General features: G+C 36.0%; 1 protein-coding gene and 1 long non-coding RNA gene across 3 annotated transcripts in view; one reads left to right on the top strand and one right to left on the bottom strand.

Moving 5' to 3' along the window:
* LOC113633355 (uncharacterized) overlaps positions 1 to 18,315 on the bottom strand; it is a 91,727-nt gene that overhangs the window by 49,916 nt on the left and 23,496 nt on the right. The window lies entirely within an intron of this gene.
* On the top strand, positions 252 to 18,022 carry TNFAIP6 (TNF alpha induced protein 6). 2 transcript variants are annotated; one of them, XM_027131430.1, is made up of 6 exons: positions 252 to 439; positions 5,290 to 5,427; positions 7,098 to 7,259; positions 11,165 to 11,393; positions 13,483 to 13,523; positions 16,849 to 17,539. In XM_027131430.1, the coding sequence occupies exons 1-6, from the start codon at positions 346 to 348 to the stop codon at positions 17,016 to 17,018; spliced, it is 834 nt and encodes a 277-aa protein (XP_026987231.1). In that variant the 5' UTR covers positions 252 to 345; the 3' UTR covers positions 17,019 to 17,539. The 2 variants fall into 2 exon arrangements, with proteins under 2 accessions (XP_026987231.1, XP_026987239.1); XM_027131438.1 differs by lacking the exon at positions 5,290 to 5,427 and having other exon boundaries at positions 266 to 439; positions 16,849 to 18,022.

Below are 18,315 nucleotides of genomic sequence, written 5' to 3'. Positions count from 1 at the left end.
AACAAACTTCCTAAGAGAAAAGTGTCCATGACAGATAGAATAAATGATCCCCTTTCAAAGTAAGTGAATTTTAAAATGTAGATGATCATTCTATATCCTTAGTTTTGGCTGCCAATGCAAATGAGTCAGAGAATTTGCCTCAGACAGTGAGTTAATTGTGTAACTCTACAGAGGAAAATGCCATTGGAGAGTACTTGCTGACCTCACAGCTGAAAAAAAAAAAAAAAAAAAAGAAAAACCATTTAAAGATGTGGAAACCAGATGTTTCAGACACATTTCAGCCTCTGCTCTGGGAATTTATCCCGAGCAGCCCCTAACAGGCTATTCCTTCTCTACAACTGAGATATGATCATCTTAATTTACTTATTTGTCTTGCTGTGGGAAGAGGCTCACGGATGGGGATTCAGAAATGGAATTTTTCATAACTCCATATGGCTTGGTAAGAAACTTCACTCATGAGCTTCTTTTTGGGAAAGTCGCTTCTTTGAATTCATGGAGAAGTGAATCAAAGCTGTAAATTTTTCTCTTCTGTTCAAGGCTGATGTTTTCAAAGAAAATGCTTGGGAAAGATAGATACTGGAATGCATATATCATTTTTTAAAAAGTGTTTCTGCCTTCTAAAATTTTAAAATAGCTTTTTATAAAGTGAAATTTTCAGTAGAAAATAGAGGTTAATATTTATATTCCATATGAAAATATGCTTTAAAATTTTCAAAGAAGGTGTGGTGGTATAGCGCAGAATGTTTCCTTAACAAAATAAAACCACCAATATATTATTTTGTTTTCATTTCAATGCATTTCTAGTCAGATTTCATAACAGGTAACCATAAGAGAATTACAACAGGTAAATTGGAATACACAATAATTTTATAATCATTGCTCCATGTACTCTGACCTGTAGTGTATATCATGCTTTTTCCAAACATCTTTTGACTAGTTTGACAAAGCCAGCTTGTAATACAGAAAAAAATGAAAAAAGCTTGTATTTCTGGATGCATTCTTACCACTTGATTTCTTTTGTTTGAGCTGTCCATTTAAATACCTTTCTACCTCTTTTGTTAGACAAGGAAAGTTTCTTTTGTTGTTTTGTTTTGTTAAATGTAAGGAATGACATAGACCTGTGAATATAAACAACAGACCAAAAAAGGCTAAATAGAGAAAACCCAAAATACCCCATATAGTACTCTAAACAATGCTTTAATTCTCATGATACAAATTAATACTGCTTTATGTTCACTGTTGTGTTTGATAGTGAAAAAAATATGAATTGCTCAAGAAGAAAACTGACAAATCCTTGTATAAAATAAATAAAGAGAAAGCAAAATTAACCTAGATCTTGATGTTATGCTTGCTAAGCAGCACATAGTTATAGAATATTTTCCCTTTCAGCATGTTTCTCTCTGGTAATAACTGCAGCCATGCGGATTTCATTAGAAAGCTCGATTGCAATGCACAGCCTTGCAGCCTCTTTTTTCAGTTTGAGCCAGTGAACAGCTTTCATGCTGAACAGTGCAATCCATTTGGCCAAGATGGGGTCTGGAATTTACTAGAGGAATGAGCAAGTCTCTTTATTTTCATTGCACACTATCAAACTTGGGAAATATACACCTATTTGTCAGAAATGACAAAGATGATCATAAAGCTAGTAAGAGTTAAACCCACATGGATACACTTTGAAATGCTGTCAAATTTGCTAATGATCAAGTAATTTGGAGTTGTTGTTGTTTTTTTTTAAAGTGATGTTGTATATCACCAAAATATAAACCTAGACAATAGGAGTTCTGTCCTAGAGATAGAGAGGAGCAAACCCAAATGTTTGTTAATAGTATGCTGCACATTTGAGGCCCGGAGTGATTGCACAGTGCTTCATGCTTCAATGTGAGACAAATTATTGATCAGTCAGCCTAGCATAAATTGTTTACAGTTGGTTAGGCCAATGTAGTATTAGAAAACTATTTAGGGAGGGAAGAGAGTTGAATTAGAAGGCAGGAATCTCCTAGCAACTATCAAGAACAAGGCACTTTAAACTCTTGGTCTCAGTCCCATACTGGTAAAATGAGAAGTCTGAAGTAGGGGACCCCTAAGGTTTATTTTTAACTCTTATATCCTCTAATTCCTTAGATAGTAATTTTTTAAAAAGACACTTAAGGACAAGAGACTTCAACTAGCTTAAACGGATTATGAAAATCAAAAAATGTACAGATAAGCAATTCTTTCTAGCCATTGTATTGAATCCAAAAAAGGAGAAGGGAAAAGTAACATTATCATGAGCTCCTACTAGGATACAGAAGCTATGCTTATGGGTTTTATGGTTTATATATTCCAAAAAATAGCTGTCATTATTCTTATTGGATAGATGAAGAAACTGAAGCTCAGGCAGTGATTTATACAAGGTCACACAACTGGTCCACTGTAGAACCAGAAATAGAAATCAGAGCCAACATAGTATTGTGTCACCACTTACTAAAAGGAAAAGGAAGTTACTGGTTAAATAGATTTTCAATTTCAGTGAATGACAGCTAGAAAAATTAATAAATTATTACTTCCTCTGAAAGGTGAAATTTTTTAGATTAGGACTCATTGTACAAAGGACCATCTTAGTAGTTTAAAATTCTGAATTGAGAAATACTTTAAAATAAATGTGTGCTTAAAACTGTCAAGTACACATGCCAAGGGTACTCATAAGGCAAAATAATGGGAAGTTTGGGTCTCTTTCAGGAACAGTGTGGAATATTAAAATTATTTAATAAACTAAAAATTATAGCATAGACATTTCTGCTATTTAAGTTACTATCTTATTACTAGACAAGTTTAAGAGGTACCAAAAGTTTAAGAAAAACTACCAGGAAGAAAACTTAAAATTATTTAAAAAATTTTTTCTGTTAATTTATTTTTTTCCTGCAAACATCTGTTAAAAGAAAAACTGAAGCATACTTAAAATTTTGAGTTTATCTGAGCAAAAATACATTTGAATTTGGCAGCATCCAATCTAACAGATAGAAAGGAGCTCCGAGGAGTGGTACAAAATGCAAGACTTTCATAGGCAGAAGGGAGCAGGCAGAAGGAAGTTTTACTAGGTGAAAAAGCAGGTTGGTTATGGCAAGGTTACTTTCCTTCAGCGGATGGCAGGGGTCTATCAGGCAGATGACCTAACTGGTGGTGATCAGATTTCTGACTGACTGGTTTAAGATTCCATTTCTGGGTGAGCCGAAACCATACTTAAGTCTTGATTTGGTGATGTGGGGCTTAGCATAAGGGACTCCATTTGGAGCTTGCTGTCGTGTTTTTAGTACAACATATTTTTACTTCTGGAGTAAAATATCACGGAAATCTTAGTTTGAGAAACCTTGGCAGACAAAATAATTCTTACAAAATTTTTTCAAATAAAGATCTTTTAGAGAATAGATACAGGGCTTCCCTGGTGGCGCAGTGGTTGAGAGTCTGCCTGCCGATGCAGGGGACACAGGTTCTTGCCCCAGTCTGGGAAGATCCCACATGCCGCGGAGCGGCTGGGCCCGTGAGCCATGGCCGCTGAGCCTGCGCGTCCGGAGCCTGTGCTCCACAACGGGAGAGGCCACAACAGTGAGAGGCCCGTGTACCACAAAAAAAATAAAATAAAATAAAATAGAGAACATATACAGTTTTAACATTTTTAAAAAGTAACAATAATCTCCATCACAATACATTAGTAAGCACTACATATCTCCTTCTCTACTAAAAGCCTTAGTACCCCTGTACTTCAAAATAGATGTACTTGCATTGCCCACTAGTGCTCAGGTTGCTTGAGAATAAGGCTTGATCCCCAGCCCCTATCAAAGTACCTCATGGTATGTTCTTAAAACAGCTAAATTGGAAACGAGTAAAAGCTTAGTTAATGAGGCTTTACCCTATGTGTAAAGTGTCCTATGAAGGACACTTGGGAAGTAGGTGACTCTCAAAGGGGAAAATGACTTTGATGTTCCTTGTGTTCTCTGACCTCTAAGTATCAGATGCACTAAGGTACTGTGTATTAATGACAGGCTTTTTCCATATAAGGTATAAGAGCAGTATCCCTTGGAGTCCAGAAAAATGCCAAGCAGCATCTCCTATTGAACTGTGGCATTGTCAACTTCAGCTTGGGGAAGAGAGTAAAGAACAGTATTTCTAATACTGCTGGATTCATATCTTGCTGCATGCCAAGAAACATACGTTCTCGTTGGAAATGGTCTTGATGGTGGCTGATTGCACAGGTCAGGGGACAGAGACTTAACAATAATCTGATAGTCAACATAGAACTGTTAGCGCTATGTTATGATTATTGTCTTGGGAATCTTTTCACATTGTTTCTATGGCAAAATGCACTCCAAACTCAAAACAATCATTTTAAACAGTGATCTATTGGGAGACAGCTCATGTATGACTTAACAGTATCTGAACTACGTTGGGAACAAATGTGAACCGAAAAAGACAAACCAGATAAAGAACTTAGGAACTGGTAGGTAGGTGTGTCCCACTTTTTCTCTGCTGTAGTTAAATCTATTTTTCTTTTCTTCAATGTCATATTTACTTGCCTTGGATTCCTTTAAACTTTTCCTCAGTTTTTGATTTGTTTACTAAATTCTCGATTATATTGCATTAGTCATTTCCCTCAAATGGATATTTTGGCTTACTTTTCTCCTTCATTGTAAGCCAATTTTCATTGGTTTCTTTTGCCTTCAACTCCTTTTCTTTTCCTATTGCTTACCTTTCCAAGTTTTTAAAATAAAGTCAAAAAAAAAAAAAAAAAGTCAGGGCTTCCCTGGTGGCGCAGTGGTTGAGAGTCCAGCTGCCGATGCAGGGGATGCGGGTTCGAGCCCCGGTCCGGGAAGATCCCACATGCCGCAGAGCGGCTGCGCCCGTGAGCCATGGCCGCTGAGCCTGCGCGTCCGGAGCCTGTGCTCCGCAACGGAGAGGCCACAGCAGTGAGAGGCCCGTGTACCGCAAAAAAAAAAAAAAAAAAAAAAAAAGTCAAAACTTTATCACCTTTGGATAATGCAGAAATACAATGTTGTGTTAAAACTTTCTTTCAGGTTATCAGTTCAAAAAATAATTTAGCCTCAAGTTTCTATCTATGTCCCCCAAAATTCCCCTCATTCATATTTTTTTCCCAAAGCTTTCTAACAATGAAAACTTAGCCACTCAAGGCAGCTGACCCAGGGAACCCTTTGGCAGGAACAATAGCTGATGTAATCTTCCAGCTGAGGCCACAAAATTTTCCTTGTTCCACAAGAATGGATAATAGTGCATTGACGACATTTTGTGAATTCACAGAACAAGCAGCAGGCGTGTACCACAGAGAAGCGCGGTCTGGCAAGTACAAGCTCACCTACGCAGAAGCGAAGGCGGTGTGTGAATATGAAGGTGGCCATCTTGCCACCTACAAGCAGTTAGAGGCAGCCAGAAAAATTGGTAACAGCTTTGACAATAATCTTCTTCTTTTTCACCCTTGGAAAAAAAATTTTCCACCTTCCCTGCAACCCCTTATTAAGACTTTTCTCTCTACCCCTGCTAATAGTTCCTCTGGCTTCTCCCATCTTCTTTGCCTAGAGCTGGTAGACAATTCCTACTACTAGTAACTTAGTTGGGGTCACACCCCATTGGGAGCTAATAAATAAACATCAAAAGAAAATGAAGACATCATTATCTCGATATCATTTAAACCCCTCATTAATTTTAATGCCATTGCTATTCATTTTTAATATCATTCTATCTCTTCTTGACGTCTGTGTGTCATTTTCCTCAGCTGTTAAATGATGCTACTATGTTGTGTCTTACAAGGAAATTTACTTGGTAGAAGAAATAGTGAATTTAGTGGATATTTTTTCAATTATTTTCAATTTTTTCCTTTTCTTTTTTTTACATTAAGTGGGAGAATGCATTTGTACTTTAGGATCAAAAGCTATGAGGAGAAGGAGGATAAGCAAGTTGTAAGGTGCCAGATGAAAGAAACTGGGAAGATGATGTCAGGACACCTGGTGAAAACCGAGTAATTAACAAATGCTGTTTGCTTCTTTATATTAAAAAAAACGGGTTGCTACTGTCTCTCCTGGACTTTCAGGAGAATCCAAAAGGCCACCCTAATTCAGAATTTTCTTCTCCACTGAAGATATCCCTTTGCTGATAGGAACATACCTGGCAAAGCTCATACTATTATTATACATTACCCAAGACAAAAATAAAGGTGTTCTCGAAAATGCCCCAAAGTCTCCCCAGATGACTGCTCAGTCTATACCCTTAGGGCTGTGTGTGTGACGCAGTAAATGGAATGAGGTATACAAAGGCCAGAGACATTACTAGCCATGGGGGACTTGTAGTCAAATCGTTCTTGGGTGTCATCGGCAAATATTAAAACAGCCTCCAAAGTTGAGTAAGGAAAACAAGGCTGAGGCTTTGTTTGAAATGTATGAGTACTTTTATCCCTATTCAAATTTTTAAAATATTGGTGATATCTTTTTTTTTTTTTTTTTTTTGCGGTACGCAGGCCTCTCACTGTTGTGGCCTCTCCCATTGTGGAGCACAGGCTCCGGACGCACAGGCTCAGCAGCCATGGCTCATGGGCCCAGCCGCTCCGCGGTATGTGGGATCTTCCCGGACCGGGGCACGAACCTGTGTGCCCTGCATCGGCAGGCGGACTCTCAACCACTGCGCCACCTGGGAAGCCCTAGTGATATCTTAATTGGTCCTGAAGGAGAAATTATCATCTGAAAAAATTTTTTTCAGTATTGATGGTAATTCCAGAAATTAACTCATGGCACTAGCTCAGTCATTTGTGAAAAGAAGCCAGCTCTGAAATTGGATTGTTTTCATATCCATGGTATTATTATTTCCTAGTCCATCTGCTTCTTTTTTTTTTTTTTTTCCAAGTAAGATGTCATTTCCTAGTAAAAGTCAGATGTTACAAGAACTTTTATATACATTCAAACTTTATTTTTTAAGAAAACAGTTCTTCCCCTTTTATATGAAGTGGATTTGGGCAGTTAAGACACTGTCCCTGTTGCAAGGGGCCATCTTGGTTGAGATGACCTTCGCTCAGCTGAGGGAATAACCAGTTAAGCCATTACCCTTCCATTCTCTTGCAGGATTTCACATCTGTGCTGCTGGGTGGATGGCCAAGGGCAGAGTTGGATACCCCATTGTGAAGCCAGGGCCCAACTGTGGATTTGGAAAAACTGGTATTATTGATTATGGAGTCCGTCTGAACAGAAGTGAAAGATGGGATGCTTATTGCTACAACCCACATGGTTTGTCAAAAACAATAATTTTATACTATATAAAAACAGGTACAGGTTACTAAGAGCTTAGTAAAAAGAAATGACTACTTCTTCCAGAGAGAGAGCAATTTAGTAACGATAATTATTAATAACAACTACCATTCATAGAATGATTATGCTGTGCCACACACTGACTTATGTCTCTTCATCCACACTGTCACTTTATTGTTATACCCATTTTAGAATTCAGGAAACTAAAGTTCAAGAGCTTAAGTAACTTTCAGACAGCCAGTAATTAGTAGGCAGGTGAGATCACGACTTAATTCTTTTCTGTGCCAGGGAACTTCCTGATTACAGAGGACAAAAAAAAAAAAAAAAAAGATTATAAACTTGTCACAGTTAATTAGCTAAAACCAAGAAGTAGTACTACCAAATGTTAACTGTTCAAAATTATCCCTTTAATAGAATGAGAAAAAGGAGACAGAATAAACAAAGTTTTCCCCTAATTTCTTTTTGGGCATAAATTTTTAAACTTCCAAACTAAGCAACCCTCACTCTGTGGTTTGTTTTAACAAATATATACTGGATATGCTAGTTATTATTGTAAGTACCTGTTTATTCATATTCTTTTTCCATGGTTGATTGCAGCTAGGAAAACTTTAAAGAGAAAATTAACACATTATAATTACTATAAACAGTAATTCTTGGTCCATGCTGTTGGAGAAAAAAGTAGACTGTTGTTTTGGGATGTATTTCCCCCAGGATAATATTACAAAGTGTTACAACATGTTACAAAGTATTTCCCATATATATGATCATAAACATCCTCAGGTGGTGTCCCATTTGGATCTACCTTAGAGAATGTCCATGACAAAGTAGGAGATTACAGTGAAGTTCTAGCATATTATTATAGAATTTATTATTTAATAATATTAACCATTGGAGAACAGTTTCTCACATTTGCAACTAACCTCTACCTCACAATAATGTATACTCCAAGTAGAAAAGAATTTTTCCTAGAGCTGTCACCTATTCCCACTTGAGACAAAATATGAATAAATGGGGGTGGGGTGGGATGAACTGGGAGATTGGGATTGACATATATACACTAATATGCATAAAATAGATAACTAATAAGAACCTGCTGTATAAAAAGTAAATAAAATTCAAAAAATATGAATAACGCGCATTCATATAGACTATAACTTTCAAATCACTTTGACATACTTTAAGCCTATAGTATACTATATTTAGTTCTATATTTAGTCATTGTTAATAATTCATATATCTTCTTTTCCTCTTTCTCTCTTCCTTTTTCTTAAATATATTTATACAGGCAACTCTCTTTTTACTCTTAAGAGTAACTTCTATTTCCAAATATATTATCTGATTCTTCTGCTTGATAAACTCCAGGATCTCTGAGCATCTACTCAATCATTTCCAAAGGTCAAAGTCTAAGGAAGATGTAGAAGTATAAATGGAAAGATTCTTACAGTATTTCATTGCCCTTTTATAAGAATGCCACCTTAACTTACAAATTTTTATAAGCTGCTTTTGTTTCTCATAGAGGCTGAATGCTTTTTACTCTGGGAATGTGTGTACAGAATCCTGGGAGACTTGTGCTTACTCAAGTCTCAGCTTACTTTTGGATTCAGTGATATACTGATTATTTAGGATGTGGTCAACCTGAAGGGGACTGGGGGCCACCTGAACTAGCAATGGGAGAACAGTTCATTGAAAAATAATTGGAATGAAAAAAATCATTATGGTATCAGAAAAATAAAGCAATGATTATTAATTAATCAATACCACCAAGTTAGAGTTGATTGAAGCAAGGAAGAATAGGGTCATTCAGAAGTGTTCAGAAGTCAGCTTGCTCATTTGAGTTCTGAATGTGTGGCATGATGCTGACTGCCTCCTGTATGAATACTTCTTAACCAATTAGCTGTCAGTCCTCAGGGACCCAGGCTGCTTTATAAATCTGTCATTTTCTAAGTAAGCAAGAGATGAGGCAATAATTATATGTAACATGAAGTACAGAGCTGAATAGATATAGCTAAATATAAAAACAAGTTAGGTCAATATTTGAATATTTTTCCTAATCTAATGATATATACATCAAAGATAGGATGCTATGGGACAGAGAAAATCACTCCCAAAGCGGGCACTGTATATGCTTATGTGCACATATAAACTATGTATTATATAATATTTAATAATACAATAAGAATAGCTTATACTTTGCATAATACCCTTAAGCTATCCTTTATATTTTGTCCTCAGAATAGTCCTGTGAGGGAGGTAACAGGAGAGACATGACTATATTTATTTTACCAATGAAGAAACTGAGGTATAGACTGGACGCAGAGCTCAGACTAGATCCCTGACCCTCTTTTGTCACTTCCTTGCCTTTCTAAGAGCCTATTCTGCCCTGGGGTGATAAGCTTCCTTTACTTCTATGGTGTGAAGGATTCTAACACAATTTTTTATTGTAATAGTTATTTTCAAGGAGAATATTCTTGTAAAAAACTTCTAATTGGGGAATTCTCTGGCGGTTCAGTGGTTAGGACTCGGCACTTTCACTGCCGAGGGCACAGGTTGGATCCCTGGTCGGGGAACTAAGATCCTGCGGGCTGCGTGGCACAGCCAAAACAAAAAACAAAAAACAAAAACCCTCTAATTGATATAATAAAAAATACCTTTGAATGCTATCCAGAGTCACCACTACCATCACCACCACTCAGATTATTTTTGAGTTTCCAGTTTGTATCTTTTTTTCAAGACACTAGACATTTAGGTGATATGGAATTAAAATTAACTGGGGCCCTTCCACAGCTTTCTCTCTAGGCATACTGTAAAATCACTGTTCTGGCAGAGATTGTTTGTTCTTATAACAGGTTATGGGACAGGACAGAAATCTATGAAATGGTAAATGACTTGAAAAAACCAACATGGATATCTCCACCAAATCCTCAAATAGTATTAGGATTAAGGTGCTAATGTAAACCAGTAAAAGGAGTATAGAATGATTATAAATTATTCCTTTTAACTGGATTAGAGTGACCTTCAAATTCCCTAAGTGATCTTCATATTCTATAATGATTTTACAAACAGAATTTATTGGACTCATTATTCTAAGTGTCTGAGTCCCTGAAGACACAGTAGTGACACCACAGAACAAAATCCGTGTCATCTTGATTGGGCTGTTGGTAATATGGGCATATGTATTTGTCAAAACACATTTAAGTGTACATATAAGACATGCATCCCATGCTTAAAACGTAAACAGAGCAAAAATGTCAACAGGAGCACAATTATTATTCCTTCTTGCTGTTTTACTTTTTAAAAAACTCACAAGTGGGGACTTCCCTGGTGGCGCAGTGGTTAAGAATCTCCCTGCCAATGCAAGGGACACAGGTTCGAGCCCTGGTCCTCGAAGATCCCACATGCCACGAAGCAATTAAGCCCATGTGCCACAACTACTGAGCCTGTGCTCTAGAGCCCGCCTGCCACAACTACTGAAGCCCGCGCGCCTAGAGACCGTGCTCCTCAACAAGAGAAGCCACCCCAAGGAGAAGCCCACGCACCGCAGCAAACAGTAGCCCCGGCTCGCTGCAAGTAGAGAAAGTCTGCGCACAGCAACGAAGACCCAATGCAGCCAAAAATAAATTAATTAATTTTTAAAAAGTTAGAACAAAAAAAAATTCACAAGTGGTCTATGTTCATTTTAGAGAATTTAGCAACTATTAATGAAAAAACATTTATTCTTCAGCTACAGTTACACACAATATACTATGGATGCTATATATTAAATCATTTTATTTTTATTTCATAAAAAGTACTAAATAGATGGACACTAAGAAATGAATATCTTTTTTAAAGTAGGAATCATTTTTTAAAAATGCTTTCTTATCATTTTTTTTTTCCCTTTTCAGCAAAGGAGTGTGGTGGTGTCTTCACAGATCCAAAGCAAATTTTTAAAACTCCAGGCTTCCCAAATGAGTATGATGATAACCAAATCTGCTACTGGCACATTAGACTCAAGTATGGTCAGCGTATTCACCTGAGTTTTTTGGACTTTGACCTTGAAGATGACCCAGCTTGCTTGGCTGACTATGTTGAAATATATGACAGTTATGATGATGTCCATGGCTTTGTGGGAAGGTATGTATTGTTTCTCCATACAGGAAGCTAATGAACATCCGATATTTTGCATGATGTTTCTTTTATTTCTCTCCAACTGTCCCTACAACATTGATTTTCCAGTTTATCTATTCTCCTGCAACAGAGTATCCTTTTTTAAAAAATTAATTTATTCATTTATTTATTTTTGGCTGAGTTGGGTCTTCGTTGCTGCACGTGGGCTTTCTCTAGTTGTGGCAAGTTGGGCCACTCTTTGTTGTGGTGTGCGGGCTTCTTATTGGGGGGGTTTCTCTTTGTTGCGGACCACAGGCTCTAGGCGTGTGGGCTTCAGTAGTTGTGGCTCACGGGCTCTACAGCGCAGGATCAGTAGTTGTGGCGCACAGGCTTAGCTGCTCCACAGCATGTGGGATCTTCCCGGACTAGGGCTCGAACCCGTGTCCCCTGCATTGGCAGGTGGATTCTTAATCACTGCGCTACCAGGGAAGCCCCAGAGTATCCTTTTTTAACCATGACTTTTTTTTTTTGCTCTGTTACTCATAATAAGGCATAGTCAGCTGCTATGTCTACTTATTAAAATAGTTATAGCTGCTTTTTGATTTGTTAAGTTGTAACAATTAGTTACATATTCTATTTATAAAGACCTCAAGATTTGACTAACAGGAGAAAGAAGATGTATGAGTTGGGAAATTTTGGGGGTTTTTTAAATGTCCTGATTTCTGTCAACCTCCTAAAAATAATTATAAATTCAATAATTGTTGCCTTTCTTCTGTGTACAAAACATTGTACTAAGCATTATGGATATAAGGCAAATAAGTAAACTATAGCCCCTTCTCTCATTTAGTTTAGCTAAATATACAACGGATATCTTTTTAAAAATAACTTTCTTTGCCATAAAAAACAAGTATTGCTTTCCTCAGTATTTTTCCCTGGGTTTTTTAACATGCCGGGACACATTTTTTTTGTGTTCCCATCCATATCTTTAACATAGTTTAAATTTTACAGTACAAAATTTGCAACATTTTACAAAATATTGTAAATTAAAGAGTGTACAGTTAAGGTGTTTTATGTATTCAGGTCCCCACTTAATAATGTGTATTTTAGACTATCCATTATCAATAGATTATCAGTTATCAATTCTCTATTATCCATAATAGTAATTTAATGAAAGAAAATAGTAGTGGGGATAATTAAAAATGACAGACAATATCTTTTTATTGACTTTGAAATCTGTAACTTAAATACAAAGAAAAACAAAGGCATTTGTTGCATAAATGAACAGCAATTTTTGGATGGAAAGTGGTTTTTGTTTTGTTTTGTTCTTTAGCTGAGACTACTACTATAGAAAAAATATATAGTTTTTTGAAATAGTTTGAAGAAGACTAGAAGTAGGGTTGGAGGAATTAAGAACAAAGTCTTTTTTGAAAGAATGGACCTCCTACCTTGGAAATTAAGGTAACATTTTTATTCTAAACCTAGTTTCAGAAGTCAATTACAGCTCTAGATAAAATCATAAATGATTTTTTAATCTACAGGCTAATTTGTTATTTATTGGATTATATTGTGTGATTTACCTTTATAATAGACTTTCTCCCCCTCAGGAATAAATTACATTGTTTTAGAAACTGATAAAAACCCTTACTTTTTATATTATCATGTGCAAGGGAATTCCCTTCAAGCCATGATAAAAATCACACCCTCTTATGTCTATAAGGTCCAACGTAATTCTTTCCCTTTTAAATCAGCCATACACCCATTCTTCTCTAACTGTGAAGAAAACTTCATGAGATTAATCAGAAACAAATTTAAAAAATTTCCAAGTAGATTCAAATTGTCTACCACACAAAAAGCTTTGTAGACACACAGTTATGCCACAAATTCTTAAGAATCTCATTAATGCTGTGAGAAGGATATTTCAAACAATGTTTTAACCCCTCTTCTCTCTTACAAATTCAAGTAAAAATAAATAAATATAACAATAAAATGTAAAATAATAGAAAAATGAGCCATTACTTAGGGGAAATAAAGTACGTCAATTATCAGTAAGAGCCACTTGCAATAGCTATATAATAATCATTCATGTGACCTCTCTGTTTAAAAAATTCTCTTTCAGATACTGTGGAGATGAGCTTCCAGAAGACATCATTAGTACAGGTAATGGCTCTAAATTGAAGAACAAAACTTTGATTTGCTTTCTCAGTATCAGTGAAAATGAAGGACCCAGTAGTTATTACTATATACTTTTTAAAGTCGAGAGAGCTGAAGACAGATATAGCTTGCTAGCTTGTGAAAGGCAAAGAAGTGCTTATTTATACTTAATGACTTTTATCAACTCCTTGCACTAAAAATGTATACTCTGGTTATTAGCAGGAAATGCAGTCTGAGATAGTCTTGAATCTGCAAATCCATAAATACTGCTGTAGCTTATAATTCCCATAAAATGTGGTAATAAAATGTCCAAACTTTTCATTGATAAAGGATTAAAGTAATTTGTAAAGTTGTTAAAAATACCTTCTATCACTGAAAAAAATTTTACATCATATTTATTGCATTTTCATATTAGTACAGCAATCCCCAGAGAGTCATGTGAAGAACACAGTTCTGTTAGATGTTTTTAATAGATATTACATGAGAAAAGGGCTCTAAGGTCAAGTAAATTTGGGAAATATTGGATTAAACAATGTGAAACAGGTTTCTTTATTAGAAGATGTCAGAGAACTTTTACTATGCTAATTATGCATAGTAAATCTAAAAAGGCTAGCTATAATAGGCAAAGTTTTCCAAATCTTTTTCCTCTTGCTAATTATTTTGTGTGACTTTGTTCCTTGAAATGTACCCCAAGAAATGTCCCTGTAGCAGCATACATTTATCTCAATAAGCAATACCATTGCTATTGCCTCAAACTGCTACTCTCTGACTAAGAACTTTTACTTTCTTAGATGTCTTCATTTTCCTTTTTATTTTCATCACCAGCACCAGTAATTGGCATTCTTTTTTTGTTTTTAATTTTTTTAATTAATTAATTAATTAATTTATTTTTGCCTCTGTTGGGTCTTCGTTGCTGCACGTGGGCTATCTCTAGTTGCCGCGAGCTGGGCTACTCTTTGTTGTGGTGCGCGGGCTTCTCATTGCGGTGGCTTCTCTTGTTGCAGAGCACGGGCTCTAGGCACACTGGCTTCAGTAGTTGTGGCACATGGGCTCAGTAGTTGTGCTCGCGGGCTCTAAAGCACAAGCTCAGTAGTTGTGGCGCATGGGCTTAGCTGCTCCGCGACATGTGGGATCTTTCTGGACCAAGGCCTGAACCTGTGTCCGCTGCATTGGCAGGCAGATTCTTAACCACTGCGCCACCAGGGAAGTCCTGGCATTCTGACTTGCTCTATTTTTCCTCCACATCATAAAAAAATTATCACAATACTTCTCCAACTAAAAACAACAAACCTACATTGAGTTGCAATTTCTAAGCAGTCCTTAAGCTGAGATAATACTAGCTAAAATTAGTCCCACACCCTAGCTTTGCAGTGCATGCAATTCTCATTTATGAATCATTACAAGAGATGGAAATTCTTGTTCAGTCTTGGAATGATTAATGCTTAAAATTTATTAATTCATTACTCTGTTACAGTCTCCCTAGGAAGAGTAATCTGTTAAACTTTTTATTTATCTTTTATTCTTTACTTGAGAACATATTTTATGTTAACAGAAAACTAAAAGAAGACAATTTATGAGATGTAGGAGGTATTTGTGGGGTGAGAATCCTATTTTAAAAATAAAAACAAAATGAACAGAGGGAGAGTCAAAAAGAAGCCTGAAACTTAGTATTTTTCCTGTTTTGTTTAAAACAGACAAAACTTACTCCAAATGTAACACCAAATCAGTGTTTTTCTTGCACAACTGCAAGGAACTAAAAAAAGAAAAACCCACACAATTTATTATTCAAAGAGAAACAAATCAACAGAAAAGAGCACAGCTAAATAAAAAGCCAAAGATTTAGCAAAATAGCAGGAAGAATACATTGATACAAAGTAATAGAAAAAGAAGATATAAAATATGTTTAAAGTATTATCCTATCAGTCAAGCATAATGCTGTTAACATTTTGATTTAGTTTTCTTCTTAAATATATACTTACTCACCCCTGGATATTTATATTAAAAAACAAAAACAGAAAATAAACTAAAAATTACCCATTACTGTACCACTTTAAAAAAAGGTATGTAAAGAAAGAATGTGCCCACCCTTCTCATCTCTCTCCACCCAAGAAAGGCATTGGATAACTATGTGGTGACCGTCCTTCCAGATGTCTTCCTGTATTATACAAACATTATATATCAATACATGGAAACCATGGAGCTATTTTCAAGTCAGAGTATAATATTTAGATCATTCTAATTCTTTTTAATGACTACCTAATAGATACCATAATTTGTCATATACCAATATTTAACATCCTGAAGGTGGTTGTTTTTTATTTTTCTTTCTTTTGCTATTGAACATTTCACCAGACAGTTTTAAACCTCTATTTTGTAGTGCTATTTTATTTTTAAAAAGTAAATTTCTAGAAGTGAAATTTTGGGATCATAGGTGATGTGCACTTAGATGTGGATAGATGTCACCAAATTAGCACTAGCCCTACAGTGCCAATTTGTATTTTAACCAGTTGAGTAATCTGAAAAAAAATTTTTTTTTAAATTTAAACAACTCTTTCAAGTTTGAGAAAAGTACAGTGGAGCACAGCGTGAACTCTGAACTCAAACCTGGTTCTGCCACTTATAACCCTGTGGCCTTGGGCAAGCTACTCAGGTTTTCTGTGCCTCAATTTCATCTATAAAAATGACTATTTTAATAGTATCCAACTCATAGTGTTGCTTTGGAAAATAAGATGAAAGGCACTTCAAGCTGTGTCTTTCATCTTATATATATGGGGTTTTTGTAATGAATTCTGGATTTGTGATCTGTATTAAGAAGGTCTTTCCTTCCTGAAAAAGAAAAATATTCCTATATTTATTTTACACAATAACATTTTTTGTTTTGGTACATTTTGGTCTTTAATGCAGGTAAAATGTAGTTAGGTGCTTTGTGTAAAGGGATCTAGCTTTGTGGGCTTTTTTTTTTTTTTTTTTTTTTAACAAATGCAAGGCTTGTTGCCCTCATTTAGTAAATAATCCATCCATATCTTAATGGTTTGAACTGCCTGCCATTCTCCTGTAATTCTATGGATGTACCTTCTACAAAGAATACCTCTGAAAACAAAATAGACAAAATTTCCTCTAGGACAGATTGGAGAGCCACAGGAAAAAATATGACAGTCCTGTTCCCAGTTGGCAGTGAAACTACAGACTCTACAGCTTGAGAATCTAATTCTGAATTCTGGGAGTCCTGTTCATGAATTTTTATATTCTCCTATGAGAATGAGTCTTTGAATTGTCAGCCAAATTGAAGGAGAGTAACATCATGGTTCTTTTGCACCTTCCTCCTCCCCAGGAAATGTCATGACCCTGAAGTTTCTAAGTGATGCTTCAGTGACAGCAGGAGGTTTCCAAATCAAATATGTTGCAGTGGATCCTCTATCCAAATCCAGTCAAGGAAAGAATACAAGTACTACCTCTCCTGGAAATAAAAACTATTTAGCTGGAAGATTTAGCCATTTATAAAGCAAAGAAAGACATTCCGCATTTATGTTTCTATCTTTTGGAGCCCCTTTGATCTCACTTTTATATTATTATTATTATTAACATTTATTTATTATTTTTCTAAATGTGAAAGCAATACCTGATAATTTGGGGAAAATTGGAAAATACAGAAAACTTTAAATGAGAGAATAAAATCTCCCATAATCCCATTGCATAAAAATAACAAGCATTAACATTCATATATTTTTCTTTTAGTCATTTTTTGATTTGTGGTATATGTATATATGTATCTATATGTATTTGTATTTCAAATTTTGGAATGCTGCTCTATGTACAATTTGATATCTTGGATTTTTTACCACTGAACTTTATGGTGTACACGTTTTCCCCTATCGTTGAGTATTCTGCAAAAACATGATTTCATTTACAGTATTCTGTAAACTGTCCATGCTATGATTGTTCCATACTTTATGTAAGCCTGTCTATTGTGGGAATTATAGGTAGTTTTCATAAATATTGTTTCAATAAACATCCTTGGACATATATGTATTTGTACAGCTCTCTAATTATTTGGGATAGGGTCCTAGAGGTAGAATTACTGAGTCAGAGATTAATTAAAAAAAATGTTTTTGAGGGAGATAAGCTGGACTTCATGACACTAATGGGGAGTCGTGGGCTGGTAGGCTGCACTACTCACTCAGCCTACAAAGACATCCTCTAGGGAAGCGAGAAAGTGAATGGACTAGGAAAATAGCAGGTCATTAACCAGCAGCATTAAGGGTCCATTTGACCTTTGTGGTATGGACTAACAGGAGATTGGTCAGCGAGTCTCTTTTCCTCTGGCCATGTTCAGCTACACAGGACAAAGACAGATTAGTGAGAGAGCAGGAGTCAGCAGGGTCAGTTTTGCCAAGTGAGTATAAGACAGGGGCAAGGGAGTAGAGGATATGGGTAAGAAGGGATTGCAATGATAACCCAAGGAATTTAGTTTGATAAGGGGTGAAGAGAGGACAGTAAGGAAATGAGGGACAGTAAAAAAGTGGTGGGCTCAAAAAAAAAAAAAAAAAGTGGTGGGCTCAAAGAATTGTCAAATCAGAGTATGAAAGGGGACGCACTGGAGAGAGAGTAGGTAGTGGTCAGAGAATGAGGTATTAAATATAACCTTCTGTGGCAGGCAGAACAGTGTTCCCTCCCAGGATGTCTGCATCCTAATCCCCAAAACCTGTGAATATGTTACCTTAGGTGACAAAAGGGACTTTGCACAAGTGATTAAGTTAAGGACCTTAAAATGGGATATTATCCTGGATTGTCCAGGTGG

The sequence above is a fragment of the Aethalodelphis obliquidens genome, unplaced genomic scaffold (assembly GCF_003676395.1).
Source record: "Aethalodelphis obliquidens isolate GAN/ISIS:26980383/991018 unplaced genomic scaffold, ASM367639v1 scaffold2, whole genome shotgun sequence".
Classification (NCBI taxonomy): domain Eukaryota; kingdom Metazoa; phylum Chordata; class Mammalia; order Artiodactyla; family Delphinidae; genus Aethalodelphis; species Aethalodelphis obliquidens.
Note: the sequence above shows the minus strand (reverse complement) of the source record. Positions and strands in the feature narration are given on the sequence as shown.